Genomic DNA, 27,133 nt, shown 5'->3' on the forward strand with positions numbered 1-27,133 from the left:
AGGCCCAGGGGGTAGGGACAGGTGAGCAGCCCTAGGAGAACCCAGCCAACCAGAGAGTGAAAAAGACAAGTGTATTGATTTACAATCAAGATTTACAAAAATGGGTTAGGTAATCCTGGGGGAGATGCTGCTCCAGCATCGCCAGACCCAGGCAGGGCCTCCAGGACAGCCTGTTTGACAGCTGAGAGCAGGACTGCCAGTCTTCTGGGTCCCTCTGGCCACCTGGACCCCGACGTCTGACGTCCATCTTGACCTTAGAGGTGGAGCCAGTGATGGCCCTGAAGTCCACCTGGAGTGCCTGCACCCCACGAGGAGGCCAGGTGAGGTCAGGAAGGCATCGTACCGCTTCTTCTCCTTCCATCTGACAGACAGACACAGTCCAGGAACTGGCCCTGGGAGCTACAGGCCCAGATTCTACCCAAGGCCAAACCCAAGGTATCTTAGGAGGCTGCTGGTGCATGGAAAGGGGAGGCCAAGGCCCCACTGCCCCCAGTGGCCCCGTGTGGCTTTGTAAGGCACATTTGCGAATCACTCAGGAGACAACACAGAGAACACCCGATGCTGGTGCCATTGGAAGGAGCTGGTGCTGACTCGGGCGCCCGGGCAGTATTGCTCAGGAGAAAGACGCTACAGTCTACAAGAGGTGGGCCTGCTGCACCCACTCCAGATGCCTTGGGTGCATCTTCTACTGGGGAGAGAAGAGCTCAGCTATAGCCAATGTAGCTTCATGCCAAGGGGTTGCCCAATACCAGGGTACCACACCTGCATCCTGAGGCAGCAGTAATGGTCAGAGGTCAGAGGTCAGTAACCTTGTTCTCAAGTGCAGCAGCAATCTGCTGCAGGCGAAAGGCCAATTGCATCTTTTGGGCTGCAGGGTCCTCCTCCAAAGCATTAATAATCTGGGGCAAGGAGAGGGGAAGGAAATCTGTCAAATCACAGGCTTGGCAGAGGAGGACAGGCCGCCCTGAATTCAACCCCAGGGACCCAGACCCTACCTCATCATAGTACTTCTGGGTGTACTGGTAGAGCTGGTGCAGTGCCACAAGCGTATTCAAGGAGTCCGTGTGTGCCTAGGGAATGACAGTATCACCAGCATGGGAAAGGGAATGGGAACCCCCCCCCCTGCCCCAAGGCCAGCTGCACAGAACAGCAGGCTGTGATATGGTGGCTGTGTGGTACTACCAGACACAAGAACATAAGGGTCACACCCTGGCAGGGGCCACATGCAAAGCCCATGTACATGTCAGCATCTGCTCATCCACAGCCCCTAAGGTAGGTATGTCAGGGTTCTGAGCTACTCACTGCCTACAGACCAGCCTCTACATACATGTCTACTCACCTCTTCCCAGGACTCTGCCACTCAGGGCAGCTTACCTAACCAACATGGCCACCCTCTGCTTTTCTCACCATGGGCACAGCAGTTTCACCCAGCTCTGTAGTTCAGAGCCTGGCTGAGCAGGAGGTAGCAGGGCCCTCATTCTTGGGGAACCCCTGTGGCCCTTACCCTAGAAATCTCTGCCAAGTGTGTGTTCATGTCCTGGTCGCTGACCTGAACCATCTGTCGGACGCCCTTGTAGTAACTGCAGGGGTAGAAAGGTTATAAATGGAGGCAGGATATATGGGAAGAGGTAGAGCCAGGCCTTGGGGGTCTCCTGGGTATCTCCAGTTGTCTCCCAACCCTCCTTCCCAGGTATTAAGGGTGGCCACCCAGGTCTGGTTGAAGGCAGGGCAGTACTCACTCCTCCACCATCTTCTTATAGGTAGAGATTTCCTTGGCATACAGCAGCTTGTTGCTGGGAGAGTCCTGTGGAAGACAAAGGCCTGTGAAACTGGGCCTGGCTCAGCCACTCAGTCCTTAAAGAGTGGTGGTGAGGCTCCTGTTCAGACTCCCAAAGCTTTCATCAAGAAAACAATACCAAGTCAGGCATGGTGGTACATGTCTACAGTCCTGGCACTTGAGAGGCTGAAGCAGGTGGATCTCTATGAATTCAAGGCCAACCTGGTGTATATAGTAAATTCTAGGCTAGCCAGGGCTATACAATGAGACCCTGTTTCAAAACAAAACAATGTTTTGTGGATGAGCACATGCCTTTAATCCCAGCACTGGAGAAGCAGAGGCAGGTAGACCTCTGTGAGACTGAGGCCAGCCTGCTCTACATAGTGAGTTCCAGACCAGCTAGAGCTTTAAGGAGACCCTGTCTCAAAAAGACCAAAAAAAAAAAAAAAAAAAAAAGAATAGTATCTTTGCATTTTATACTTTTCAGTAAACCCACTTTCTCTGTGTAAGGAAGCAGCGGAGGCTGGGGATAGGGACAGGTAAGCAGGGACAGTCCATGGGCGTCGAAGGTAGATGATCTATTTGTGCCAACCCTAAAGCCTTGGTTGCCACCCTCCTAACACACCTGCTTTTGTCTAAAACTTTAGTCCAAAATGTACAGACCCACACTAGACAAGCTTTTGGTATATTCTAAATTCACCCCATTTCAGCCATGACTTCTCCAGTCTACCCCTATGGACCACTGTCCAGCCTAGGCTCTCTACACCTCCTGGGCAGCTGACCCAGCTCTGTGTCCCAGGCCTCTACTCACACGGCTCAGCTTGTGCTCTGTGCGAGTACAGGCATCCATGAAGGTCTGTGCAATGACTGACAGGGAGGCATCTACCACCTCATGGACATGTACATCAAAGATGAAATGTGGGTTCTTCAGGATGTTTACCCAGAACCGGAGCGGTAAACTGCAGCAGAAAAAAAGGCAGTGAGGGGCTGCTGGGCTACTGCAGGGGCAGGCAGGGCAGGGCCTTACCTGTTAGTTTTCCAGATATGGATGGTATCCTCATCTCTGATGTCATGCTTCTCTGCCTGCTCATCCAAGAAGTCAAAGAAGTACTTGACTGCAGGTGGCACTGCATGCCCAGGTGCCAGCACACTCTGGAAAAAGTTATCCACAAACTGCTGCAGTGTGCCCTGTAGAAGACCTCAGTGTGACTGATCCCTGAGGCACAGCCCAGGTACCAGTGTCGGGGAGTGTGTGTGTACATGAGTGTTACCACCTTGACTGACAGCAGCCGCGTCAGGTAGATCTCTGTAATGGCCTTGGTTCGCTCTTTCTCCTTCACACTGCCACGTTTGGACTTCCCCTCATCTACCTCGTCGGTTGGTCGTACCAGGTGCCACACACGGTTTTCCTCCTCCAGCAGGGCATGGCCTATAGGGAGCAGCAAGCTGAAGGATCCAGATCCACCCCAGATACCAAGGTAGGCATGACTTGGAGCTAGGTATGTAGGGACTCTGGGTCCCCTAGATGGCAGAAGAGGGTGGATGTGGTCTTCACAGACTAGGGACTAGAAGAACAGGGTGGAGGCACAGACTCACGTTCTCCAGGCAGATCCTGTTGACTGTCCTCTGGCTGCTGGGAGACTCCCACCTTGGACAGGATGAGGGTAGCTCCATCACGGACCTGAAAACAGAATCATGAGGGAAGGCCATGTTCCCACCATGAGGTCCATGGTAACCCCTGCCTGGGCCACCTCCACACTTACATTGTAGTGCATCAGGGTATTGATGCGCTTCCACCGGCCTTCCCTCTGAGAGGTCAGGTCCAAGTCAGACAGAATCTGAGCTGTGGACCCAGGACGCCACTCTGAAAGAAGACATAGCTCACTTTTTGGAGCCCAAGGCCCCATGCTGCCCATTCCCACACAGTCAGGCACATGGGACTCATGAATAGGTGGGTACTCACCAAGTACCACACTGTCAGGCTTGGGCCAGCAGGAACAGGGTTGTGTACGGTACACCTGGTCGATGATCTTCTCCTTGACCTGAGAGATGGTGTCACAGTTGAGGACCTTGACTGGGATGGCATCAACACCTTCATCCTGAACAATCACGCTCACCGTCTGTCAAGGAACACAGGAAGAAAGACCAGCTAGGAAGGGTCTGTCACAATCATACTTCTGCCCCACAGAAGTCCTACCCAGGAGAACTTGGTAAGGATGAAGTCCTACCCAGGAGAACTTGGTAAGGATGAGCTCACACATACCTCTTACAAACTTGAGGGAAAATAAACACAGGCAGGACATAAAATTCCACACTGTACACACACCTCTCATGCACACAGTGAGGAAGGCATGGGACAACTAGGATGCAACTAGCTGAGGATAAGGGTGCTTTTAAGTCTTCATGGGTGCCTGTACTTGCACAGAGCCCATGTCTACCGTCCCAGCCCTCTTAAGAGGGTGAGCACAGATAGCACAGGTCCACCATAGAGAATATGCTGTGAGCCAGACATGGTGGTGCACATCTTTGCACTTGGAAGACAGAAGCAAGTGGATCTCTGTGAGTTTGAGCCCAGCCTTGCCTATACATCTACACAGCAAATTCTAGGCCAGCAAGGGCTACAGAAAAAAAAAAAGAAAGAAAGAAAGAAAAAAAGAATATACTCTAAGGACAGAGAGGAACAGCCTCTAACTCCCTCCCTTGACCAGATTGACTTTCCTGACATCTAAGATAGAGTCCAGTCCAATTTCCTGGCTCAACCTCCAAGGCCCCTCCTGGCCTTGGGAGACTCACCAGAGGTGCATACTCTACATCGTCCCCAAGCAGTCCTGTGTCATTGAGGGTGTACTTAGCCTTCTTCTGCACAGCATCCACTGGCCCCTTCTCTACCTGGTGTTTAATGGCCTTGAAGAGCTTGTACAGGGGCTCACCTGCACTATCCTGGAGCAACACAGGGCCATGTGAGTAGGAGTCATAAGACTGACCACACTTGGGTCAGGAAGTAGACTTACAATAGCGGGGCTGGGCCCACTTCAAGGCACTTAGGCCCTGACCCTAGGTGGAGCTCACCTTTAGGTACTGATAGAGACAGATGGACATCCAGTTAGACAGCATTCTTTCCACCACTGTTTCAGACCTGGTGGTACAGAGAAGTCTCATATCCCTAAGGCCCAGCAGGCTCTTGCAAGCATTCTTCCACCCTCACATTGATCATACCTCCCTCTATCCAGATCCCAGAGACCCATCGTGGGGCACACGTAAGCAGAAGGGTAGCGTAGCCCCTGTGGGTAGGTTGTGGCTTTGCATCTGTCTTAAAGGCCTGTACCCCCTCCCCCAATGCCATTCACACAGCCTCTGCCATAGCTGCCCTGTACCCACCCACAAACCTGCGCAGCATCAGCTTGGGGTTCTTGGCCACCACATACTGCTCCATGAGCTCCAGGAAGAGTGTACGCATGATGTCTGTATAGTACTCCAGCTTCCCATGCAGGGCCACAGTCAGCAGTGATGCAAAGTAGACTTTGGCACGAGCAGAGAACTCCCGCTGATTCTCTAGGGTATGAATAAACTGCAGGATGGCAGGACAGAGTACTCTTAAGCACCTGCATTGTGGTCTTGCCCCACACTGACCCTCTAAGGTGTCCTGCCCTGGCCCCTCTCTGCTCACATTGATGAGGAAAGACTTGCTATTAAGCAGGTTGGAGAACTGGTAGAGGGCCTGTTCTACAATGGGCCGCCGTGTCTCAGGGATGTCCAGCTTGCCAGTGATCATGACATCCTTGTCACCATCCTTGGAGGGCAGGAAGAAGACACGGTCAGTGTAGGTCTTGTAGTCCAGTGTGGGGATGCCTGCCTCATGCACATCATTCGTCTGGTCCTCCATCTCGATCATTAGGTCTGGGGGGCATGGGAAAAGGGTTAGACATATTGCCCTGCAGCCTCTGGCCTAAGGGGTGGCCACCTGCCACCTCTAAGAGGAAGATCAACCTGCCTGGGATGGTCCTTACCTGTGAATTCCTTCTTACAGCGGTCCCTCACACTCTCCTCCAAGCCCTCCAACTGGGACTTGATCTTCTCATATTCGCGCTCAGCCTGCTGGCTCTTCCTCCTGCGGGGCACAGAGCAGCTCTTGGGCCGTGACAGGTCAGCTGCTAGGCAGCCCAGGATTAGGAGCTTCTGCAAATCTGCTCTGAACAGGGCAGCAGCAAGTGTGGACAGAGGGATGAGGGGAATGTCACCAGCTTGCCTGGGGCAGGGCTCACCAATAGCAGTAGATGGATACAGCAATGACAGCCACCATGGGCACGATGACCAGAGGCAGGATGAGACTGAGCGGCACATCACTCACACGTGTGTCATATTCCACCCGGCCTAGCACCCACTCTCGGGAGCCAAACTTCACCTGTGTAGAAGCTAGGGCTCAGCGAAGGCAGGTATGGGCAGCGGTGGCTTCTCCTGAGAGCCTGGCGCTGCTGGACATGCCCAGGCCCTCCACAGCCCTCCCACTCTCACGCACAATGAATTCAGGTAAGTTGTGTGTGGTATCTCGCTTCTGTCGCCGCTTGGGTGGGGGCTGCACCTCAGGGGGCTCACAGTAGAGGTCAGTCTCAGTCAGTGTCTTCATAATGCAACGCTCGGCACCCACAAATGCCTCAGCTTCCTGCAGTGTCATGGCTTTGTTCAGATTGGTTCCCTGGGAGGAAGCAGATGGCAGGTCAGTATGACCAGGAAGGGTCTTGAGTCTGGACCCCAGGTCTGTGCCCCACATTGACCTGGGTACTGAATCCCCAAGTCCCCAAGCTGTAGATCTCCTCACCCGGGCATGAATGAGCTTGTTGACCTGCTTCTTGACACCACCTGTGAAGTTCTCAAAGGTGGGGTCTGCCACATACTCAAAGGCACCGGCCTCAGTCCTGAGCAGGGCACGATGACCATCCATCTGTATTAATGCAGTGAGATTATAAGCCTCAGGTTCCTCAGGAACAGCAGGAGTCAAGAAGACAACCTTGGTGTCATTGTAGAATACATACTCGGTGCCCATGACCTGTTGGATAGGTCCAAGACCTCAGACCACTTTGTGCAGACCTTGCCCCTCCTGGGCATGTTCCTAGTTACTGACACTGGAACTAAGCCCTCAACCCACAGCAGACTGACCGTTGTAGGCTGCAGGGGTCCAGCCTCCCGCCGCCGCCGCCAGGACTGCAGGGGCTCAGCAATGACAACCATGGCAAACTTCTGGATGAGGCTGAAGCCCTGGCCTGTGACATTGATGCTCCGGCCACCACTGGATTGAGGGGAGGGGTGGGGTGCAGTGCTTGAGTGAGCTCAGCCAGGCAAGGGAGGTGGTGCCCAGCCAGCTTTAAAGTGGATGCTTCTTGATCCATTCTACCCCAGTGGGCAGTGTGAGCACTGGGAGGTAGCAGAGTAGCAGGCATACTCAGAGCATGTGACCAGTCGGAGGGAGGGGAAGTAACACTCAGGGTCTGAGAGTACCCTGCTCTGACCCTGCCATCTGGGTTCTGTGGAAGAACATCTGGGTATAGTGGGGTTTTTCCGGAGGAGTCTTTCTGCTGCCCTGCCCAGTTCTGCCACATTCCTTGTAGGTCAGCAGATAGTGCTGGGGAGAAAGGACACTAGCTAGGAAGGAGAGAGGCCACACCTGACAAAGCTTCGCATTGGCTCGAAGGCTCGCAACACCGGGTTCTCGCAGTAGGTGAAGGAGACGCCAGGGCTGGGCACGTGGGAGCCCCCATAGTAGATCTCTAGGGCTACCTGGCCAGTAGCCAACTGGGGGCCTGTGATGCACTGCAGCTGGGCCCCAAACTTGGTCCTAGAGTGGGAGGTGCCTGTCAGCATCAACACAGGCTTGATTTACTACTCAACCCTGTCCCCAGGGCCAGCCAGACTCAGTAATACCCACACTTTACAAGGAATGTCATTGAGGGTCACCCTCACATCCTCCTTGGAGCCTGTGTCCAGATGGGTGCCACTGATGGTCAGTGTTGTACCACCTGCCTGTGGTCCCTGTTGTGGCTCCACACTGAGGGGCTGGGGTTGCTGAAAGCCAACAACATGCCAAATAGTTCAGCCTCTGCTGCTGAACCCCAGACCTCCCCCAGACAGTGATTATTGTTAGAAACCAACAGGCCTGGGGTCAGCAGCAGAGGGCAGACTCACATCTTCTCAACCTGCAAGTCTAGTCCAGGATCTAGTCAAGGGTCAGGCACTTACTTGATAAGTAAACTGGACACTGGGTGGTGACTGGCCGAGTTTTCCATTAACATCCACCTCAACACCTCCAGTGAAGGGCACTTCTGCAGCCTCAACTGCGCACACAATCCTGGCAGTAAACAGAACCCATCTAAGCTCTTACGCACCTATCTTCTACTTTCTGCCTGCTCAGTTACTATCCTCCCCAGCCAAGAGGTCCAGGTTGGGGGAGTCTACTTGCCGGGTAGATACAGAGTACCATCTTGGCTCAAAGGCACAGTTCTGGCCAGCCACAGTGATCTTCTTGACATCATCTGCTCTGATACCCAAATTGGACCCAAGGATGGTGACACGGATGCCCCCACCCAGAGGGCCTGTCTCGGGCTGGATCTGAAATTGGCAGAACCCAGTGAGTGACCAAGTAGCTTCAGCAGGATAAGGATGTAGGGACAGGGTAAAGGTGTGTGACAGAACTCACCATGGTGATGACAGGCGGTGGGCATTCAGAAGTCACATTGCTGCACAGAGCTTCATACACACACCTGTTCTGCCCACCACACCACACACACCTGTAGGCAGGATCGGCAGCCAGACACAGGCTACAGTCGCTGCGCCCAAAGGAGCAGTTGTAGAGGGTCACTGTGAAGAGAATGTAGTCAGTGGCTGCCCTGTCCCCTACCCCACCTTCTCCAGAGACCCCCACCTACCTTGGAGCTTGCTGTCAATGTTCTTGCCAAAGGATTTAACATACAGGTGAAGAGGCAGCGTCTCATTGGCATCATGGGATAGCTTGAAGGGGGACACACACAGGGACATACTGTACTTCCTGCCCCCAGGGTTGCCCCATAGTCACAGGAGTCTCTTTACTGCCAAAGGTCAATGAGGGCCATCAGGTGGCCAGGGGTAAGGGAGGTGTGCCACCTGAAATGGGAGACTAGATCCTTTGGCGAAAGGGACACAGGTAGACATGCTCAGGGACAACTTGCCACCTCCACAGGTCACAAGGCAGGAAGGGTAAGACCCTAGCTAAGGGCCCCTTTTCAGCTCCTCTTCTCAAGTAACACCCCACCCACCACCACCAGTCTGGCTTGGAGCTGTACCTTTGGGGTCCTAAAAGAGAAGGTTCCTGGCTCCTGCATGGTCACAGCCACCTCAAACTTCAGCAGGTCACTGCCCACATGCAGGGAGGAGACCTACAGAGAGTCCAGTCAGCATGTTCTGGAAATTGGACAAGCCAGCCAACTTCCCTGGCCTCTTGGAGGACTCTTAAAGCCACTTGAGCCCCAGGGAACCTCCACTATTCAATCAGGGAACGTCCACCATCCCGTTACCTGGCCCCTGGGCCCCCCAGTCCTTGAGAGCCTCAACTCCTCTATTCTGCTCCCATGCTCAGGTGCCTCTGAAAACCCCATGCTTCCTTCCCTCTTGATTGTTCTCTCCCCAGCTTGGCTCCAAATAAGGGAGGACAGGACTGGTCCCAGGAACCCCAACTTCAGGAGGATGACCCTTGAGGCAAGTCTAGACTTTGCCCCAGGACTTCCACACCTTCACAGTATCCAAATTCTTGCCCTGGAAAATCACTTCTGTCTCATGATTCATGGGGATGACCAAAGGGCTAGGGTCCAGGAACTGGGGACAATTATCTTCCTAGGAGAGAGTAAACCCGGTCAGGTAGAATACCTCTCACACCACCTGTGCCCTTATTTGGACAAACAATTGGCTGCTCTATACAGTGACATTTACCATGTGGGCACGTATGAATCTGTCCTCTGGGTTAGATGAGGCCTCCAGGCACTCATGGTAAAGCAGGTCCCATTGGCAAGTCCAGCGGTTGCTAGCACAGGAAATGCACCTGGGAGAGGGTCAGAAGCGGGTAAGAGGTCTGAGGTGTAAAGGGAACCTAGGACTGGGGTATAGCAGGAGCCTCAAAAGAAAGGCAGGACTCACGGTAGGTTCTCTACCAGGCTCATAGCCTCACGACAGTCATAGAAAGGATACTGGTGGGAGGTGAGGAAGACATTGCCATGTCTGAAGAGAAGCTGGATGCTCACAGCCACATGATCTACAAATTACAGATAGCAGAATGTATCAGGTAGTAGCCAAGGCACAAAGTCCAGGGACAGCAGGCAGCAAGGTAATTGGAGCTCCCCCAATAACAGGCTGAGGGCAGGTCTGTCCTGGGGATTAGGGCCCAGTATGGTCACGCCAATCTGCAGGCTCAGCTGGCATGCTACATGCTGTCAAATCTGGGCTCAGGTGTCAGCTCCCAGGGCTGGGCTAGTCTTTCTCCCCTGGGCTTGGCTGCTTTGGCACCCTCTCTCTGTTCCTGCAGGTACTGAGGGCAGTGGCTCCTCAGAGTCTGGGTGGGAGGACCTCGTAGGTCCCTGCCCACGTCACTGCATGTGCCCTCATTACCACCAATACTCAAGGGATAGGCATAGCAGTCAAGCCTCAGGGGACAGCTCCAAACGTCTCAGGCTGGACACAGCAGGGAAAAGTAATGGGCAACTGTACAAATTAGCAGTGCCTGACCTGGTATACAGGGTCTTGATCTTGGTTTCCCCAGGACAGAGCACCGCTTCCAGACTTAGTGTCTCCTTTTCCCCTATAGCACCCTGTACCCAGGATTGGCTCCCACATGGTACTCAATGGGCTAGAATGTGAGAGTGGACAGCTCACAGCTGTGTTCAAGAAAAAGCTGTGCCGGCCCAGGGGTTGAAGAATAGGGTCTCACCTTGGCCTGGTGGTGTGCTAGGGATGCTGCTTGGGGAGTGGCAGATGACAGCATCCCCCTCCACACGGGCAGGATGTGGGGGCGATTCACCAAAGAGGCACAGCAGCTCATCTTCATTAGTCAGGGTGGGCAGGGGGCTGACAGCCAGTTGTACCTGTGGGGAGTAGTTTGCACTAGGACACACCCCTCCCAGCCTGTTACCACATACCCAGTCTTGGGGAAGGGGCTTGGGGGGGAGGGGGGAGCAAGGCTAAGCTGTTAGAAAAGTACCTCTAGCCCTGTTCTAAGCATGTGTTGGCTGATGAGAATTCTCTAGAACCTGATTCCACTTTGTCTGGAATGTCATGTGGGTTACTCAGGAGCCCCTGGGATAGGGTCTGGGTCTGCCCACTGGATACAAAGGGGCTGGCCACAGCTTCCTTGCTTGTCTAATAGCTCCTTGTCAACAGGTAGAGTCCCCCACCTGGTCCTGTACACCATCCATTTTCTACCACCTGACACATACCTCTCCCTGAGCCCGCCGGCTCATGTTCTGTGGATGAGCATCAGTGATGGCCACACAGGACTTATCCCGGCTCCACAACCAGTGGCCAGTTTCCTCAGCCCTTGGGCACTCAGCCCTTCTGGTGCATCTGCAAGGTCCAAAGGGTGACCTCAGTCCCAGTACTCCTTGACCTCTAGGCAGGGTCTTGCTTTCCTGAGGACAGGGTTGTGTTTCCCTCCATAGCCCTCTGGGCTACCAGGGCAGGGGCAAGTTGCTCACCGTCCCTCGACAACACACCAGCCACAGTAGGGGTCCTGGGAATCACGGCACTGAGCACAGGTTAGATAGCTCAGACACTCCTGCACTGGAAGTCGGAACACCTAGGGGTAGGGTAGAAAGGCATTTAGGAGAAAATGACTTACAGATACAGAACGCTGTTTGAAAGTCTGAGACATCAACTCAAACTTAAAGGTGTTAGGAACAGCCACAGACCAAGCACATCAGACATGCCTACCCAAGCAGGGAGTCCAATAAAAGTTCAACTTACAATAGGTCAGTTTGGTGCAGGGACTCACACCCACCCCACCTACAAGCTTGGGGCAGGACAAGAAAGGGAAACTGAACTGAGACAAAGGAGAGAAAGGGAGGACTAGGGATACAGCTCAGTGAAAAAGCACTTGCCTAGCACACATAAAACCATGCCTTTAATCCCAGCACTCAGGAGGCAGAGGCAGGCGGATCTCTGTGAGTTCAAGGCCAGCCTGGTCTACTAGTGAGTTCCAGGACAGCTGGGGCTACAGGGAGACCCCGTCTCAAAAAGACCAAAAAACAAAAACAAAACAAAACAAAAAAAAATACAAGAAACAAAACCAAACCACCATGGCTTTAATCCGCACCACTGTAAAATAAAACCATGGAGAAGCAGCAGTGGTGCTATGGAAACTCAAAACTGGATAGGATACATGAGCCCAAACTCTGATCATTGTCCAGTGCAAGATCCAGCATACCCTCTAGGCCTATTACAGTGGTCTGAATCATTATCACCTTCTGGGACCATCTTTAGGCTGACCTTATCCTGGGTCATGGCATACAGACTGGACAGGTTTCCAGATAGTGCCAGGTCCTGTTTGATTCTCTTGTTGATGTCCACAAGGATAGAGCCATATTCTTCAGAAGTGCCATCTGGGGCGAGGTACACCTGTGAGCACCAAGGCAGTCCATGAGGATAGGGGCCTCAGGCACAGATGACCCCTTCAGGAGCCTCCCTGCCCAGGGCTGCACCTTGAGGATCCGGCCATCTGAGGTGCCCAGGAAAGCAACAGCGTGACCATTCTCAGCAGTTACGGTCACTGCTGTGAGATTCAGGCCCCCACGCTGTAGCAGAGGAGTGGCGGTGAGTCCATCACGACTGCCTAGTGGGTAGGGCAGATGCTCCGAGCCACATGGGAAACTCTCACTGGCACCCTGTAGATCACAGCATTAGGAGGGGACGACCTCCTTGTCTCCAAAGCCCTTTCCTACTAGGGCTCTGAGCTACAATGGTCAGGCCCAATCCTCCATGTGCCCCCCAACTCCCATCAAAATCATTGAGAACAAGGGTCTATAGGAGGTGGACCCATTTGCTGCTATATACAGTAACACCCAGCATAGGCCTGGAACAAGAGCAATAACTGACATGCCAAGAAGCCTCATGCTTTTCGAGCCTCAGCTACAACACTGCATATACCCCGGCATGAGTGGGAAGGGGAGGGGAAACATACACTCCATAAACAAAGACACATACTAGTACATGGCCACCACATTGGATCTCTCCGTGGAAGGGCTTGTAGAAGGTCTCCCGGCCTGCCTCTCGGGTGCCTGTATAGCAGGTATTTCGGTTGGCTTCCATCTTGGCATGGACTTCATCTAGTGGGAACATGCAGAGGCCTGCACCAGGCCCCCCACTGCTCCGGCCATCCCTACTGAAGACAGCATAGAGCACCTTGCCAGCACCTGGTGTGGCTACAGAGGCTGCCAGGCAGGTGCCAAAGGCAGAGCCTTGGGAGTCACTGGGGTCCTGGCACTGCAGGTCCATCTCTACATAAGAGTAGTAAGAAGGGTCATCTTTGCACATGCGTGCCAGCAATGTGCGGTTCCTGGCAGGGTGCTTGTCCTGCTGGTTGAAGATGAAGAAAACATACACGCTGTCCTCAAAGGCTGCCACAAACTGCTGAGTGTTGGTAGATAGGTAGCCAGCCTTGAAGGTGGTGTGGTCTGAGTAGGCCTCAAAGGCCTCCCGGCCCTCAGCCCTGTCCAGCAGGCGGGTGCTCACAATGATGCCGTTGTCATGTGGCCCATTGCCTTTGCCCACAAACAGCACACGCTCCCCATCAGGGTGTGTGGAGCTCACCAGCCCTACTGTGGCCACTCTCTCATCATTACTGGCTACAAAGGACTTCTCACCACTGCCATCTTCGTAAAACAGGCGCACTGAGACATTGCTCAGGGCACGCAGGGCACAAATGCCCTTGAAAAGGCTGCCACACTCAACTAGGCGCTTCCCAGGTGGATCGAGCAGCAGCAGCTGGTTGACGTTGTCAGTGGACACTGCCTCATGGCACTGGCTAGCCTCTATGGGTGGTGTGCATTTCTTGTTATCCATGGCAGGGCCTGTGACTGCATGCTGCTGGAGCTGCAGGTCAGCACTCAGCTGGTAGAGTGCATTTACTGCCCCGACATATACCACACCTGAGGTCTCATCCACAACCAGGTGGTTCAGCTCTGTGTTGCTGCGGAAAACATCCAACTTCCGGAGCCTTAGGCTCACCCCTAGGCTCATCAAACCCAGAAGGGTCAGGGCCCAGAGTGGCAGAGCCATTGCCCCCAGAACTCTGTGGGGAAAGACAGTAGGGTCAGGTAAGGCCAGGCTTCTCATCCAGTCCCTGCCTTGAATGACCAGAACATAGGCCACAGAGGGACACAGTCCCTTAGGGAAGCCCCCAAGAGATAGCTCTAGTCTCCCAGCTATTCACACATATGCCTCTCAAGAAGCTACAAGTGGTCACAGGCACCAATCCCAGACCTGTGAGCAAGTAGACCCATACTACTCATGCACATGTTGAGTCTTGAGACCAGAACTGCAACTGAAGGCCCACTCATATGGCCTAGCCAACCACATTCTATTTATGCTCACCACCAGAACCCTCAGCCTCTCCCTTGATAGCTCTCTCTAGTTGCTGCCTCCTGAGGAGGGGTAAGCAACTCCAGATCCACCAGACTCAAAGGTAGCATACCCATGTGTGGTGCAAAAGGTGGCAGCTTTGGGGCTGGGGCAGGCCACACCTGGCTCTGTGTGTGTGTGTGTGTGTGTGTGTGTGTGTGTGTGTGTGTGTGTCTGTGTGTCTGTGTCTGTGTCTGTGTCTGTGTTATACCGTCTATGAGCCTGGGTCAAATGTTCAATTGGAAGAGAAATCTGGGGCCCTGTGAGTGGACCCTGAGAGATAGATTCAGCTCTGTCTTCCAAATGCTTGAGAATGCCCCACGCCAGGACCCACTGAGTATGCCTGACCAGTGTGACTACCCATGGGTACAACAGCAAGGACACCTCTAGAGAATCTACCACACCATTTAAGATTACCCTGGGTATTCTTGTATATTCTCACTCCCCAGGGAAAAACAAAATAAAACAGCAGTTAAAATTTTAAAAATAAGCTGGGCATGGTGGTGCACACCTTTAATCCTAGCACTTGGGAAGCAGAGGCAGGTGGATCTTTGTGAGTTCAAGGCCAGCCTGGTCTACAGAGCGAGCGAGTCCCAGGCTACCTGGGGCTACAGGGAGACTGTGTCTCAAAGAAAAGAAAAAGAAAAAGAAACATTAGAACCATTAAAAACAATTCTATGACACATACCCCAGGCTTAGACTGGAAACTTTCCAGTAACAAGTGAAGGAACAGATATGAAGTGGAAGTAACTTGCATTAGGCAGCCTGGAGGGGGTGGGTAGGGTCAGGATGCTGACTTGCCTCTAACCACTACATTTCCTCTCCCTTTGAGAGCCCTAGCTGGTATCCCTCTCTTCCAAGAGAGTTCTGTTCTGCTTATGGCCAAGGAAGACATTTCTGGGGCCTGAACTGTGGATGAAGCTGAGTTTACTGGAACAGGGTGATGGCTTTCTCTTATGGGCCCTACACCTCCACCTGTCCTTCATTTCTATTCTGTACCCCTCCAAGCTTCTTCAGACCTAGAAGGTGTACTGAGGAAGAAGCACCTGGCCAATGGGAAGTATAGAGGAAGAATTGAGGCACCAGGCCTCATCAATGCCCTTTAGGACTTCAGGGCGTGGGGGTGGGAGGGTGTCCCAACCTAGGGGGGTCCTGGAGTGGGGGTGGCTATCCAGAGAGAGAAGGGTGAAGCTGAGTTACCCATGATTCCAAGGCTATGCTCAGAGCCTTGGGCCCCATTGTCCCTTAGCCAGTTTCTACCCCAGATTCTTACATGCCAGTCCACACCCCAGAAGGCCTGACCTCGAGGCCAGTTTGCTCAGGCTCAACAGGCTCACCTCTCTAGCTCACCAAGTTGCAGTAGCTTGTCAGCTCCCAGGAAAGGGAATGAATGGAATGTTCCCAGCCTGGGAGAGAGTGGAAGGGGGTGGAGCGCAGGCGGGGGAAGGGCCATAGTCTACATAGCCCCAAACCTGACCAACCACCTTTTTAGCATGGTTGTGCCAGCCTCCACCCCTGGCCTCCATTGGTATATAAACTCTAGCCTAGGGCCTGAACCAGGGGCTAATCTAAAGGGAGGTGGGGCATGGGACACCCACCACAATCTCCCTTCAGCTACCCTCCAGGTTCCTAGGAGCTTTTCTTCTCTTCATTAACCTTAGCAAGGAGACTGGCCACCTCCTCCCTATGTAAGGAGCTCACACCAAAAGAAGCTTTATCACATGGATGTAAGGTCAACTCTTTGGTCACCATCAATTTTTGAGCCTCAGGACCAACCATACACCTGAGGAAAACCCAACAATAAAACTGGACTAGAGGGCAGGGGTGTAGCTCTGTGGTAGGACACTTGCCTAGCATATATGAGGTCCTGGGTTTTCAGCACTGTGCATGAGTGTGCATACACATACCCAAAAAGCCCAGATACCAAGGTAGTGGGACAAGGACGCTCCAGTCCCAGTGCCTTCTGGGTGGTAGGAGGGACCTGGATTGTACTCTGTAGGTGGCAGTTCCCTTCTACTTCCTGGACAAATAAGCCTTGAGAGATGTGCCTGGCCAGGCCAGGGAGCAAAGAGCACCTGACCGCAGTGGTGCTCTGGCAGTGTGAGCTGCAAGCACCGGGCAGAGCTGAGCTTCCTGTCACTGATGTTCCTGGAATGGGAGGGCAGCCAGCCAGAGCTTCCTGTTTTCAACTAGGTCCAGAATCCCTGTTTGCCTGGCTAGTGGGGATTTCCTCAGGGGCACCAGTCAGCCTCCTTCCCACTGAAGTTCAAAAGGTATACTTCCAAGAAACTACACATACCTTAACCTGCTACTGACCTGGAACGTATTCCCAGGGTACCTGCAAAGATTTCCAGACCAATATTCCAGAAGCCAATGCCTCAACACCCAGCCCACCTGAGCAAAACCTGGCCTCAAAGAACTGGGGCTCAAGGAAGCCATGAACAAGAGGCTCCCCATCCCCCCTCAGGGGTGCTATGAACCTGCATACACCCCTGCTCTCTGAGCTTGTCTATCTAGCTGACTTGTCCACCCAGACCAGACCGGGGGAACAGCTACAGAGATATAGACTCAGGACTCCAAAACAGGTGATTTGTAGCACTTCTGGCTTCACTGCATTGCCACAGTCACTCACTTACCAAGGCTCCAGTGATCTAGCTCAGTCTCTGTTTCAGGCTGGCATCAGGATTCTCTAGAGGGCAAAGGAGAAAAAGCAGCCACTCTGGGAGGCTGTCCTACCTCCCCCCCTCTCTTCTGCTCCTAGTCAAGGATACATGGCCCACAGGACCCCATCTGGCCTCTACTCCTCCATCCCCCCTCCCCCAGCATGGCCCTTCCAACACTTTCAGGCCTTTAAAGCAAGTGTATTCACCTTGTCTTTGCAAAACACAACCAAGGCTGGCCACTCTCCTTTGCTCAGGGGCAGGGCAGTTTCTTCTCATTACAAGTCTATTGTACTATTAAACTAGGTATGTATATTACTCTGATTAAAATAACTACTTTCTGGCTGGGTGTAGTGGTACACACCTTTAATTCCAGCACTTGAGAGGCAGAGGCAGGTAGATCTGTGTGTGTGACCCAGTCCAAAAAAAGCCCAAAACCAAACCAAAACAAAGAATAACTGCTTTCTGAAAAACATGTAAACCCATAACTATGAGATTCTACTTACTAGCTGTGTGACCCTGGGCAAGTTAACTTCTCTGTGCCTCATTTCCCCATCTGCAAATAGACACAGTAACAGTAAATTAACCCCAGAGTTTAGTAAGGACTAAAATTCATTCATGAAAAATCTGAGAATGTTACACTGTAGCACTCAGCAGGTCTTACTATTGTACCCTTTCTCCTAGAAACAGTGGGTATAGGCCAGAAAGGAGGTACAGACCAAGGGTACTTCCCAGTAGGTTTGCTGCAGGCAACAGTTTGACAGCTCCAGACACACCCTGGCAAACTGCACTGCAGAGGCAGGTGATGGACTACACCAAGATCCCAGCTCATTCAATTCTACCAAAGTGCTAGTTCCTGATGTCTGAAATCCCTCAACTCCACATGAAAACTATGGTGAACCTTGTGAGCAGGGAGGAGGGTGCATCCAGACCTAGTCTAGATACTATAGGTCTGTTCCCAGCACTTCTAGGCCAGCAAAGAGCCCCAGTACCTCCTCTTGGAGGCATTGTCCACCTCTGCCCCACCAACATCCTCCACATGCCGTGTGTAGAAGTGTCCCATGGTTTCTCTAGCCCACACCCGCATTTAACAGACCCAGGCCTGGACCTATGGTGACTGCAAGCAGATTATCAGGCCTCACTTCAGTGTCCTCAGTCGCTACATGAATAGGGAAGGATTAACCTGATCAAGGGGCACATGGGACTCTGTGTACAAGGGGAAGTCTCTATCTCCAGATTCTTTACAGCAGACCATCTAGGACCCAGCTCTCTACTGCGTGACTCCTGAAGGCAACAAGATAGCTCTTTTCTGAGCAATCTGTTATGTTTGTCTCAGAAGGATTTGGTGAGCCAGCCCCTGACCAAGCAGGGTCCACCATCCAGAATTCACTGAAGGCAGGCTGACCGGTTGACTGGCTGGCTCCCCACTGTTAACTCCCCCACCAGGATCCTCTAAGGCTAACACTTCCTAGACATAAAAGTAGCACTGCTTCTACCCCTCTAGAGACTACCAAGTCCAGTCCAGGCTTGATGCTCCTACCCTTTCACCTCTGGCTCCCAGAAGTGCCCTCCCCCATAGTCCAGACAAAGACCTCTCTTCTGAGTGCTTCAGCATTGCAGGACTTGAAGGGCACTACTCTAGTTCAAACCCAGCTCTGCCTCTTTATGGCAGCTACATGAACTATTTACTATGTGCAGTTTCCCCATATGTAGGTTAGGGATAACACCCCTTCAGAGGGGATTATCTACCTACCCTTTAGCACCCTGATATGCTTTCCCTGGTCACTGTCACTCATCCTCTATGATTATCACTTAAGGAGCCCTCTGTGGGTCAAATCTGACCCAGAGACTGTGGGAGACGGACCAAGGAGAGCACAACGGGAGGGCTGAGAGCACACATGCCTTGTGCCAGCCTCCAGGCCTGAAACTTAAGGATTTCCTTCTTAGTCAAGCATAGGGAGCAGGGGCGCTGGGCCCACTGAGGCTTCCTTCCTCAGGTTCTTCTCACCCCAGGCCTCTTTTAATCCAGATTCCTTGGCTGGGGCACTCAACTGAGTTTCTCAACTCTAGGGCGGTCTCACAGGGTGAGAACCAGTTGGCTCTCAGCATCTTCGGATGCACACGTTGCATGGTTCCTTTTTTTGGTTTGGGTTTTTTTTGGTTTTTTTTTGGTCTTTTTGAGACAGCGTCTCCCTGTAGCCCCAGCTGTCTCTGCCTCCCCAGTGCTGGGATTAAAGGCATGCGGAACCAAGCCTGGCTAGGCAGCACGGTTTCTTAAGGCTCAAATCAAATCAACAAGAGGCAGTACGGGTCTGCAGGAGAGCACACCTGGGGTCCCCTTGGGGCCAGGACGGCAAACCAAAGACTGAGAGCAAGAGTGAGGGGGTCCAGGCACTGTCAGGGAGAAAGGAACGATTTCCGCCTAAGCTCATGCCCAGGTGTCAAGGGAGGCCGGGATTCAAGGACTCTAATAGGTAGGGTGGGAACTGCACCACCCACAGGTCAAGACTGGGACTACGGAATAGGCGACCACACCGGGGATGGGGGGGGTGGGGGTACAGGGCCTCGGGGAAACCAAAGCCACCCCTCCCCCGCTGCAGCTGGCACCCAGGAGGCGGAGCGTCCGCTCTCCCAAAGGCAACAAAAATCCGCAATTAGCCGCGAGCGTTAAACAAATCAGGAGCGACAAAACAGGCCACGGCGCCCGCAAATCCGAGGCTCCGTTGTTTTCAAAACAAGCCAGAGGGAGGGGCTGCGATGCCCCTCGAAGCTCCGCGAAGCAGCAACACTGTGCCCGGGGACCGCCACCGGGCGCACGCAGGACCACGTGAGGGCGCGCCCTGTGCCCGCGCACCAGACTCCACCCACCTGGCAGCCCGGTCAGAGTACAACCCAGGAGGCTGGGCCGGTCCCCACACCTGGGAGCCGGCCTGGGCCTCGCTCCTTCCAGACCGACCCAGGTGGCAGGCCCCCTCCCCCAGCGCCGCGGTCGCCAGACTCCTGCGGGAGCGCAGGACGGTTACCTGGGAACCGCACTGGAGGCCGACCCCTGGCGAGGACGAGGCGCGACCCAGGTTCCTCCAGCGGCCCCTGTGGAGACGCCGGCGGTCCCGGAGTCCCCGCACTCTCCCGGCCCCGCACCCCAGTGTACACCTGGGGGGAACACGTGGACTCCGCTTTTGGCGCGAGCCTCACCCGGCTGGAGAACCTTACAAAGCGATGGGCAGGTGGGAGCCCGACCTCGGGTGACAGTAACAGCGGCAACCGTCAGGAGTCATCCCCTTGCGATGCTAACCTGGTGTCAGGCACTGCAGCAGGACGAACCGGCCATTACCTACCAAAGTCCCGGCCGGGAAGGGGAGCTAAACGCGGCTCCGCCCCACTGCCGGTAGCTCCGCCCAGGGTCAGTCACAGGGCTGCCCCGCCACCCTATCCAGCGGTCAGCTCACCAAGCACGGTCTGGCCTTTCAAGCAGCCTTAGGCTAGACCCCCGGGGATATCCGCACAAACTCCTTAGAGGATGACCTAGCTCCACCGGCGCCACCTCACCTAGGAGCAGGGGTGGTGCTCCAGGGCCAAGTGACGTGCTAGTGGGAGCCCAGCGTCAGTGCAGAAAGCTTCCTGCTGGGCTGAGTAAGAACCCCACCCAGGGTCTCAGACAACCTCTCCCCACTAGCCCAGGCTCCCAAGGCAGGTTTTACCTTTGAACACCACCATTTCAGGGTCTGGGTCAGCACTGTCCCAGCCCCGGCTTGTTCACTTACTCTCTCCCTAGCCCAGGTTGCATCCAAGTCACCTTTCTGCCTGAGGCCTGAGGGCACCCAGTACCTAGGGTCTCCACATCCAGCCCTGGCCCTCTCAGGCGCCTCAAAGAGCTGACAGGCCAAAGCCCAAGTGCCTGCTCCAGACTCCCTCCCTCCCACTTCTGAGCCAATAGCAGCCTCTGTCTATCCTGGTGGGAAGTTAGGCCTGATTCCCCATACTGCCAGCCATTGTTCTGGCTCCCTATCACAAACTGTCCCCCTGTACACTCCAAGTCCCAGCCACCACAAGGTCCTGACTGGCCATGGCTGTACCCCACCAGGTTCATCACACTCCAGTGTCGGCCTCTTTCCCTACCTACACAGCCGGTCTCCAGATTCATCACTCTGAATCCAAGTCACTCTCCAAGGGGTTACTGTGCTCCTGGAGTACCTCCAAACTCAGCAAACTGAGGAAGGACACAAATGGGTCCTGTCACCACTGCCAAGGCAGTCAGCTCAAGAGGACTGGAAAGTTCAGCCAGCTGCAGAGGCCACAGAAAGGCTCCTGGAGGGGACTTGATGTTTGCTTTCCTATCCCACTTCTCCCACTCCTACACTTCTTCCCTCTCTCGCCCTTTCCCAGGCTCACCAGGTGCTGCCTAGATGCTGCTGGCCAGGGCAGCTTGAAGCTCATGGAGGCTGCAACTGGCCCAGAACAAGTTCCACTGAATCTCCTGGGACTCTGAGCAGGAGCCAGGGGTGGACATGGGGGCGGATGGGTGAGGGCCTGAGTGAGAGAGGAGCCAGCTAGGCCTGTAATCTCCCTGTCAGCCTGTCAGTACCTCCACGGTCACCCCAGCCCCACCTCCCCACTGAACCCTACAATTAGCTTAGGGTACCTTGCCAAGCCTGGGTGCTAGCCACTGCTCCCACATGACCACACATGTGCAGGTACACACATGTCCATGATGCTGTCAGAGTCCTGCCAGCAGGAAGGTCTTGCCCTAATACCTAGAATCAATTTCCAGGCATGAGCTGAGGACTTTAATCAGGTAACATGTACATAGATCCCAATACTGAGTCATTGGAGGATACCCTAATGGGCTTTTCAGAGCTGGGAGGGCAGGAGCTTGGCCTGGAGGGTTACTCACTGGTCAGTCTCCTACACTGATCAAGGAGCCTGGCAGGGACATCATACTTTGAGGGATGCTGAACAGAGTCTGAAGGTCAAACAGTAAGCAAGGTCCCATGTCCAGGTGAGACAGGTGGGGCAAGCACTCAGGACTTAGGAAGGCCTGGGATTTTCCAAAGAGTAAATGCCCAGCTCAGAGTGGGAGGTGCTGCTGGTATGTACATGGGGTTGAGAATTTGGGGCCCTTAGACCCAGCTTTTTCCTCTATTCAGTGAAGAGCTTGACACACCAGAGGCCACTGTGGTCTACAGGTCTAAATAGTAAATCTGGAAGAGGTGGAGAGCTGTGCTCTAGAGTGCTGCTGCACAAAGGTAGGGGGGTCGGGTTAGGGGGCGCTGCCTCGGTCCTTCTTGACATTTCTAGCCCTGAGATCCCCCAGATCAGATTTAATAGCAAGGTGGAAGTAGGGAAGCTGAATCCTCCACTCCAGTGGCCAGTTGGGGTGAACGTTTTTGGAGCTGAGGGAGTGAGTGGACCATGCTGGAGTCCCTTCCTCCTGTCACCCATCCCTCATCCTAGCCAGCTCACCCAGCTCAACTTAAAATAACTTCTCCTCCTTGCTGGGCAGTAAAGAGGTGTTTCTGTGTCGAGTGCATGAGGTTAGGGTAGAGTGTGGTCCAGAATAGGACTCTTCTTTTTCTGCCCCAGGGCAGCTTTCTTTCAGGAAAAGGTTTAGGGTCCTTGGTCTCTGAACCACTTATGCTACCTGGTTCCTCTCAAGACAGAGCAACATTCTTGTGTTGGAGCTAATGTCAGACCCAGTGCTTATCTAGGTTTAGGTTAGGGTTCTTGAGGATGAAGTGAGGGGTCTCGGTGGACAATGTGACAATCACAGATTGCCCTCTTAGCTGTCATTCCTGCTGCCTGCAGCATACCCTGCTATGGACTGAAGACTCTTGGAGATGGCCTGAGCCTTCCACACACAACATGAGCCAGAAGAGATAGGAGTGGTTCCTACTCTGAAAAGATTTCCTAGGTTCTCAATGTGTCCCCCCCAGTATATCCTTACACTTGACATGAAGCCATCACCAATTCCACAGGTGAACCCAAGGCAGTCTAACACTGGTGGCATGCCAGAGCCAAAGCCAAAGATTACAGGAGGCCACCTGGGAAGAGAGTTCTAGCCCTGCACACAGCAAATCCCCCCAATACTGCCAGGACAGGGTCCCAAGGGCAGTATTGACACAAGTGACCTCCTGAATGACCATCAATCAAGGCTTTTTCCTCTCTTCTTCAGCCAGGGTCTTTACATTTGAACTACTAGTCAGTGTGCCAGAGGGACCCTACCTCCAAGTGCCTGGTCCCTTTGTCCAAATAGGACATGTCCTAGGCCAGGCTGCTGGGCTGATGACAGAGCTGGAGTTAGAACAAAGGCTATACCTGATGGACCTCCCTTCTTCTCCTTAAGGCTGGGGGCCAGGACCCAGATGGCACCCAGAATGGGGAACTGCTAGGTTTCTGAAGTTCAGGGAGCTGAGAGGCTGTGGCCACCAAGCCCAGCCCTGCCCCCAGCACGGTATCTCAGTCCAGGTTGAGCCCCTTCTGTATGTAGTCCACTGGGACCCTAGGCAGCTCAGGTGTGAACTCAGTCAGTCCATGGGGACATCCCAGGGAAGGCTGCCAGCCATGTGGGAGGCAATGAGCCAGGTTGGGGGCGGGGACATTGGGCTGCAGAGGCGGGACCAGAGAATGACAAAAGACTGGAAATAGTCCCACCAGTTCTAAGTCTAGACCAGCTTGAGCTCTTCCCAGTGACAGTTTTCACTGTGGATTGGTACAGACCTGCTCCAAGGGCAGCTCTACCATCCCTGGCCATCTGAACTCCATTTGGGGCTTGAGTTCAGTACTGTCACAGGTTCATGAATTTTAAAGGAAGGCCTCACTAGGGCTGGGGTGCAGGATAGCAGAGGACCATCCCATCTTTCAGATGTTCTAACAGTGTAGAAGGGCCAGTGAGGTGCTGTTCCAGAGCCTGGCTCAAAGCAGCACCTGTAGTCAGAGAGCCCAAGGACAGGGCAGAGTCCTTACTAGGTCAACAGAGGGGAGAAAGGGCCTCACACAGCTGGGGGGCAGGGAGCAGAAGCCTGTGTCAGGGGATGTGAAACCCTGGAGAGGAAGAAAGAGGAATCATGTGAGGTCTGGAAAGAGGAGATCTGGGGCAGCTGCCCTACTACCCCATTACCCTCCCCTACACTTCAGCCCTTCCCAGCCTATAATTAGTCAGAGCCCAGCCCTACCCACTCATAGCCCCACCCTAAACACAAACAGCCATTTGCCCTGGGGGAGGGGTTCTACTCAGCCCCTACCCCCTCTAGCTTGAGGGCAGAAAGGAAGTAAGGCTAGGGGCAGGCTCAGTCTCCACAAGCTGGCCTTCCATGAGCTGGCTCTGACTGCCAGGCCTCAGTTTGAGTTCTGACCAGCTAGCTCACCTCCTTTTCCTACCAATGTCCAAGGCAGAGTCTTTTTACCAGAGGCCCTCAACAGGGATAAAAAGCTTACTTTCTGAATATCAAAAGCAAGGTGAGGAGCCCGAATCAATGAAAGGGACAAGGGAATGACTTAAGGAGTGCTAGACTGCTGGGTAACAGTCCTTCCATGTCAGAGGGCCTGGCACGCAGGTGGTCTTGCCTAGCTCAGAATGACAGCAAGGGAGAGGGCTAGAAGGTCCTTTTGCCAGTGATCCCTGCCCATGGCCAACATCCTTGAAGGGCCATCAGCACCTGCCATGATGAAACATACCAGATAGAAGACAGGACATGATGTTCCAGAATGGTTGGAGTTCTAGCAGGGGGAACATGTGCCATATGGACCTCTCCATAGGTTGCCAGCCTAGCCCAGCCCAGTCCCTTCCAATCCAATCTCTTCTGCTCCACTAGCAAGGGCCAGGGCCAAGCCCCTGGGCTTCCTGCCCTTGGGCCTCAGCTGCAGGCACTGCCTCCCAGTGTGACCTCCATGTAGGTGGCTGGAAACACAGCCCTGCAAGGAGCTGGGCAGCCACCAACCCCAGGAGCCAACTCAGCACAGCAACATCCCAATAGCATCTCTACCCACCTGTGGGATGTCCTGACCAGTACCACGTTCCAATGGTGGGGGACATGCACAGGCAAGGGTTAGGCTGCCCTTCTGTGAGTTATCAGAAAATGGGAGAGTAACCTGAGGTTCAACTGCAGGCAGACCCCAGGGATGTGCTTCCTCAGCCTGATCCAAGTCCCTGCCATCAGTGTGACCCATCCAGGACGTTGTCACTGAAACTGTGCATGGTTTCTGGAAGTGAAGGGGGTCTCCCAGCAGGGTCCAGAGCACCTCCTGCCCCCTGGCATTCCTCAGAGGAGCCTGGGTCTACTCCGGGCTAGACAAGGCCCACAGAGGAGCCAATCTTGGGGCCTTCTCCAATCCAAGGTGACGCATGCCCTACTAACCCGCCCCTGACTGGTTTGAGCAGTCATGGGAGGTGGTGGAGCTGCCTGGACTTGCCAGCCCCTCCCTCCTCCGGCTCTCAACCCACGGGCCCAGCCGGAAGTGGATCCCTCTCCCACGACTGTGGCAGCCTCTGGACACGGCTGGATAATCCAAAATAATTCCTTCTTGGCAGGCGGCCGGTAGAGGAAGGGGGGCCAGGGGGGAACTTGCATTCCAAACCCTTGTTTTTCTCAGTAACTTACTTCCCTCTTTCTTGGGGTAAGGAACCCCTGGCCAGCCCTCAGGCCTTCCCAACCCTGTAGAAGGGGTGGCCATGGCTCAGCTGTCTACCTGCTTATTCCTCAGTCTTCTCTAGCAATTTCTGTGCAACCCAATAAAGTTTGACACACCCCACAAAACACCTCACTTGCCAGCCCAACCTTCCTAGAGACTTGGCCTTCTGAACAGAGAGGGGGCTCTTCCTACAAGCAGTCCAGCTTACCAGTAGCCCTCCAGCTGTGCCAGGGTAGCATCCAGGTATGTGGTCAGGCTGACAGACCCCACCTCTGAGCAACCAGGACCTCCCACTCTCAAGGTGTGTGTGGGCAGTCCTGAGGAGATTCAGCTTTAAAGCCATCAATACACAGACTGAAGAGAGACATTAAAGGGGGCACTCCCCTGAGCAAATGACTGACCAAGAGAATCCCATCCTCATTGGCTTGGGGGCCTGCCCTCAGCTCCAGTTCTGATCACCATCACCATGGTGGCCACAGGCCGACCTCCCTTCCTGTCTTCTCTAAGGAGTTAGGAAAAGGAGTCAAAATGACCGTGGCCAGAAGCTCCAGGACTGTTGAGTTCAGAAACACCCAGAGAGAAAGGCAGGATCCTGACCCACAGCCTGACCACAGGGGAAGCAGTTAAGGGCCAAATGGGTGCCAGCTTCCGGCAGAAGCTACGGGGAGGTGAAGAGCCAGCAGGTGAAGGACAAGGATGGAAACCGCCCGGGGCCCTCCAAGACGCAAGCCTTCTGGATGCCAGAAGCATCCAAGCACCACCAACGAACCACACCAGAAGCTGCGGAGACCTCGCCTGGAAGCATGGGGTCTCACCAGGCGCTGAGCGTTGGTCCTCTCTGCCCCCCCGTCCCCTGCCCTAGGTGGTGTGGGGACTACGGAGGTTGTGCCCCAAGAGCCCCGGCAGAGCCCGGCGTCTGCGCAGGCTTCGCTTGGGTACTGGGGCCTGGAGGTCCAACACAACACGAAGGGTCTCGCTTTGGTCCGCCGATTCCGTGAGGGTAATGGGCACGAAGGGAGGGTCTGAAACTAGACCCGGTCCGCTGAGGCTCCACAGGGTGGCCGGGACCCGCCCCGCCAGGCCAGTCTCCAGGCTCTGAAGGCCCGGTCGCCACCCGGAGGTGCAGGAGCGGCCTGGCCCTACGGGTTGGACAGACAGACACAGTGGAGGCGCAGGCCCGCGACGCCCCCGGCGCGGCTGCACTACCCTAGGTCCCCGCTCCCGGGTGCGCAGGCCGAGCGCCGCGGACCGCGAAGCCTGGATCCCGCGCGACGCCCCCCGCGATCCCATCCGCAAGTGCGATACCTGCTCGTCCACCGCCGAGGCTCGATGGCGCCGGGGCCGCGCTCTGCGCTGCGCTCCGGCCCCGCGGCTGCCATGGAGACGGGCCTTTGTGTGGCCGAGGAGGGGCCGGAGCGCGCGGGAGCCGCCGGCCCCGCCC

The 27,133-nt window shown here is 54.4% G+C and overlaps 1 protein-coding gene across 2 annotated transcripts; it reads right to left on the minus strand.

Moving 5' to 3' along the window:
* Positions 1-52: 52 nt before the first annotated feature.
* Positions 53-27,133, minus strand: Plxnb2 (plexin B2). Of its 2 annotated transcripts, none has more exons than XM_008834744.3 (39): positions 26,998-27,133; positions 17,571-17,620; positions 17,041-17,093; positions 12,989-14,075; positions 12,487-12,669; positions 12,275-12,403; positions 11,485-11,585; positions 11,227-11,353; positions 10,722-10,875; positions 9,935-10,049; positions 9,731-9,839; positions 9,533-9,634; positions 9,088-9,180; positions 8,695-8,776; positions 8,466-8,626; positions 8,229-8,377; positions 8,009-8,117; positions 7,698-7,834; positions 7,437-7,607; positions 6,932-7,061; positions 6,594-6,821; positions 6,294-6,470; positions 6,040-6,179; positions 5,785-5,885; positions 5,445-5,674; positions 5,164-5,345; positions 4,847-4,913; positions 4,571-4,717; positions 3,741-3,897; positions 3,541-3,641; positions 3,374-3,458; positions 3,052-3,206; positions 2,805-2,965; positions 2,589-2,736; positions 1,740-1,804; positions 1,505-1,580; positions 996-1,070; positions 763-899; positions 53-685 (listed from the first exon to the last, which is right to left on the minus strand). In XM_008834744.3, exons 4-38 carry the CDS (start codon positions 14,060-14,062, stop codon positions 795-797), a joined length of 5,526 nt encoding a protein of 1,841 aa, XP_008832966.1. In that variant the 5' UTR covers positions 14,063-14,075; positions 17,041-17,093; positions 17,571-17,620; positions 26,998-27,133; the 3' UTR covers positions 53-685; positions 763-794. The 2 variants fall into 2 exon arrangements, with proteins under 2 accessions (XP_008832966.1, XP_017654087.1); XM_017798598.2 differs by having other exon boundaries at positions 53-688.

This window comes from Nannospalax galili, unplaced genomic scaffold (genome assembly GCF_000622305.1).
Source record: "Nannospalax galili isolate Female #2095 unplaced genomic scaffold, S.galili_v1.0 scaffold237, whole genome shotgun sequence".
Taxonomy (NCBI): Eukaryota; Metazoa; Chordata; class Mammalia; order Rodentia; family Spalacidae; genus Nannospalax; species Nannospalax galili.

Excerpts from the sequence above, each read along its gene's own strand:
- Plxnb2 (XM_008834744.3), bottom strand. The coding sequence starts at position 14,062 with ATGGCTCTGCCACTCTGGGCCCTGACCCTTCTGGGTTTGATGAGCCTA. Across the intron at positions 11,586-12,274 it reads ATGCCATGACCCAGGATAAG|GTGTTCCGACTTCCAGTGCA; the intron begins GTCAGCCTAAAG and ends CCCTACCCCTAG. Across the intron at positions 2,966-3,051 it reads CGCGGCTGCTGTCAGTCAAG|GGCACACTGCAGCAGTTTGT; the intron begins GTGGTAACACTC and ends GGTCTTCTACAG.